The sequence below is a fragment of the Priapulus caudatus genome, unplaced genomic scaffold (assembly GCF_000485595.1).
Source record: "Priapulus caudatus unplaced genomic scaffold, Priapulus_caudatus-5.0.1 Scaffold650, whole genome shotgun sequence".
In the NCBI taxonomy this organism is placed as follows: Eukaryota; Metazoa; Priapulida; class Priapulimorpha; order Priapulimorphida; family Priapulidae; genus Priapulus; species Priapulus caudatus.
This window is the reverse complement of record NW_014577711.1, coordinates 3,269-6,848: the sequence shown is the minus strand read 5'-3', so window position 1 is coordinate 6,848 and position 3,580 is coordinate 3,269. Positions and strand designations below refer to the sequence as shown.

Genomic DNA, 3,580 nt, shown 5'->3' with positions numbered 1-3,580 from the left:
TTTACTATTTACGGTGACGTAATCACTTTAAGTTAAGGAGTGAATGTTCCCCCTTCTTTTACACCTCTTGACCTTTGACCTTTGACCCCCAGCTTCGACATCCCAACTCGTTTTGACGATCCCCCCCAACGACCCGAATATCGTGACCGTACGTCAAGCGGTTAAGATTTGTGCCCAACTGTTGACGGACGGACGGACGGACGACCGGACGGACGGACGGACGGACGGTCATGCGATTCTACAAGCTGCATCTGACTATGTCAGATGAGCTAAAAATTGAACAATAAAATTTGTAATGTAGCATAATTTAAACCTAGTTTAACTGAAAATATGCAAGTAACCTAGAATCATGTGTCCCTTTAAAATCATGACTAGGTGGCAATGTTATTGAATATGAAATTGCATTAGTTGCTGTTGCAAACCAATTGTTCATGAGTATATCTGATAATATCACACTAACGGTACCAGACTACAGTAAATTTCGCAACCTCTTCTATACAACAGCAGTTACCAGATAAATATTCGAACTGAAACAGTAAAAACAATTCTATGCTACAATATATAATTAAAATATACAAATGAAATAACCATGCATTATCAGAGGAAATGGCAAAAGTATAGGATTTACTTTTGCCAGTATTACCCTGCCCAATTATTCCCAATATTTTCAAGTGTTGGCCCAAGATGAAGGGAGTCAAATATGCAGTTTGGTCAGTCTGAATAAAATCTGAAACCCAGGAATTATAGAAAGGCTCATAAAACTAGGTACTATACTAAGAATTAATAAAAATGTGTAACATTTGTTTTAGAAAAGCATTAGCGGTGAAAATATTGTTTAAAGGCATAATAGGCCCATTGATTATGCAATGTTGACGAATGCTACAGTAACTGGCACCTTGTGTAGTTAATAAGTACATAACCTTACATCCAAACGCGTATTAGCTTGTCCAATATCACTGCTGGTTACATTACAAACAAGACTTGAAATCGGTTGTAGATATTTATCAACCTATCATTTACGTGCCGTAAATGTCATCCAGGAGTCAAGTGATGACGTAAAACATTTGTTCGGCCCGTATGTTTTGGACGCCAGATGAAATGGAGGTGCACGTGGTGGTACCTGTTTCGTACATGGATTCCACGTTCATTACAATTATCGCTAGCATGCCAGCTAAGCGCAATACAGCGGCAAGAGCTTTCAAGCAGCTGAACGGTAACAGCTGGAGATGATCTACCAGTGCGCAGAGATACTGCATGAACGTAATAAACACAGACGCTTCGTGATTCTTTTTCACATTTATATGTTGCTTGTAATCTCAAGATCTTCGTATGTTCATATATTCTCAAGAGTAAAACCATAACGTACGGAATGCGCACTCAGACCACAAGAATCGAAATCATTGATGATAGCATTGCGTACGTCCGAGCATGCATGCGAAAATGTCCGGTGCACTATAATCTGTATCACACCCGCTTCGGCGGCTGCGATATTCAACTGATTTATTTGACCGCGGATTTCAATTAGACATTTCTTAGTAACCAGCAGTGATATTGGACAAGCTAATACGCGTTTGGATGTAAGGTTATGTACTTATTAACTACACAAGGTGCCAGTTACTCTAGCATTCGTCGACATTGCATAATCAATGGGCCTATTATGCCTTTAATGGTTAAATCTGCAGAGCCAACGTGATTTGCCCCATCCACCGACACCACCAAATGGTTAAGGTTACATATCTAAAATGTATGTACAGGTGTGGGCATGGGCCCACACGTATGTGTACATATATGAATAAGCATATTTAAATGTCTATATATATCAGCGATATAAATCACCTAAGAAATAAACCACTACAAATACTGCCAATTGAGTGTGTGAAGTTGGTATGAATGAGTTTTTTTGGGGGGGGGGCAATTCCCATCAAAATAATTTTGAAAAATGTATGCATTATGGTGCATTCTGGTGACCACTATCTCAGCATTAATTTACATATTCTTAATTTCTTACCCATCCCTCCACAAATGTTTATACTCACATTTATACTGATCTCAACAATGGCCCTGATGACCACAAAAACACCGAAAATTGCAATATGCAAAAAATTCCCATCCCTGATAGTCCCTATAGAAATCTAGCAGTGCTACATGCATAACTAAGTATATAACATCTACCTCTTACACCACTATCAGTGCAAGATGAAAAGAACAGTAGAGCCGAACAACCATGCCAGTGCAAAGAAAAGTAAACACCCCAGAAAGCCATGCCCGGGAGGGATACATTTGTTTTTTATTGCACATGGCACGTACCTTTTCACCATTTGTATTTTCGTTTTCCAGCCGTTGAAACTGCCTGCGATAAGGACTTTTTTGCCGCCCCCATCCCACCTGAACACGGTTGGGAGTGCGTGTGCAGATATTGTTGTGCCTGCAATGATACACGCACGCAATGTTATCTACCTTCTCGCCATCGGTATTTTAGTCTGCCAGTTGTCAAAGCTGCCGGAGATAAAAACACGTTTGCCACCCCCATCCCATTTGAATACAGCCGGTAGTCCCCTCGAGGCAACGTTGACACCTGAAACAAGAGAAGAAAGTAAAGATACAATCTCAGTTTTCATGCAAAAACACTAATCATTCCATTTTTCACTTCACAGGCACTTGTGGGTGTAAGTGCATCGTGCTCCATTAAAAACTATAGCCATCTCAGTACAACATGGGGGAATACCTAAAACATTTAAAAAATAGTGCAGAATCACAAACAGTCAAATTCCGCACAGTAATGGCATGGAATATATGTTCACAATTATTACCACCACATACTAAATACAATGTTTACCAATAAAATGGAATATATGCAACCAGGTACTAATAACTCTGCTTCCGACACTTTAAACAAAGCAGCAGCAAATAAAGAGTTATACATCAGTTTTTGTGACATCAATTCTAATGAAGTGCATAGAACTTATGGTGCATCGACACATGCGATAACTATTACACTAACACAACTTCTGGAATGGGAGGCAGGCCTGTTATTCACCTGAAAGACACTAGGTGTGTGGGCACCACACAGAGACAGCTTGTGGGAGTCACAAAAAAGAGCAAAGGCAACACCAGGATTAAAGAGTCAACATTCTAACTTCATCGACAAACCTGTTGATATTGTTCTGGCCCTCGGTCGTTGGATGGGTTGCAGATCACTAAAAGCTGATCCTAATGTCTGAAATGAACCACAAACACATGAAGATGTAGCACAGCAATGGCAAGTAAATGCTAAATTTGTTTCTAAAAAATGTCCAGATTCATATCCAGGGTTCTCCCTACGTTGCGCAAACGGGGCGCGCGCGCCCCGTTTGGGAAAACTCCCCCCTGTTTGAATTGTTGCGCCCCGTTTGGGAAAGCTCCCCCCTGTTTGAATCGTTGCTCACCGTTTAAATTACCTCCGCCCCGTTTAAATTCCACCACAATAAAAGTTTGCCAGCGCGGGAATCGATCGTCAAGAATTGCCGTTCGACCAGGACATTCGACGCGTGTATTTTTACCCTACCACGCATGTACTGAAGACAGTACAAAAGTTAACCTG

The 3,580-nt window shown here is 40.7% G+C and overlaps 1 protein-coding gene across 1 annotated transcript in view; it reads right to left on the bottom strand.

Annotated features, from left to right (window-relative positions):
- The window catches only part of LOC106812451 (5'-AMP-activated protein kinase subunit beta-1-like), a gene marked incomplete at its 5' end in the record, with an annotated part of 33,588 nt that extends 30,371 nt beyond the window's left edge, over window positions 1-3,217 (bottom strand). The window contains 2 exon segments of the mRNA XM_014816336.1: window positions 2,308-2,425; window positions 3,151-3,217. Coding sequence (XP_014671822.1) covers window positions 2,308-2,425; window positions 3,151-3,217 — 185 coding nt within the window.
- Between the last annotated feature and the right edge of the window lie 363 nt (window positions 3,218-3,580).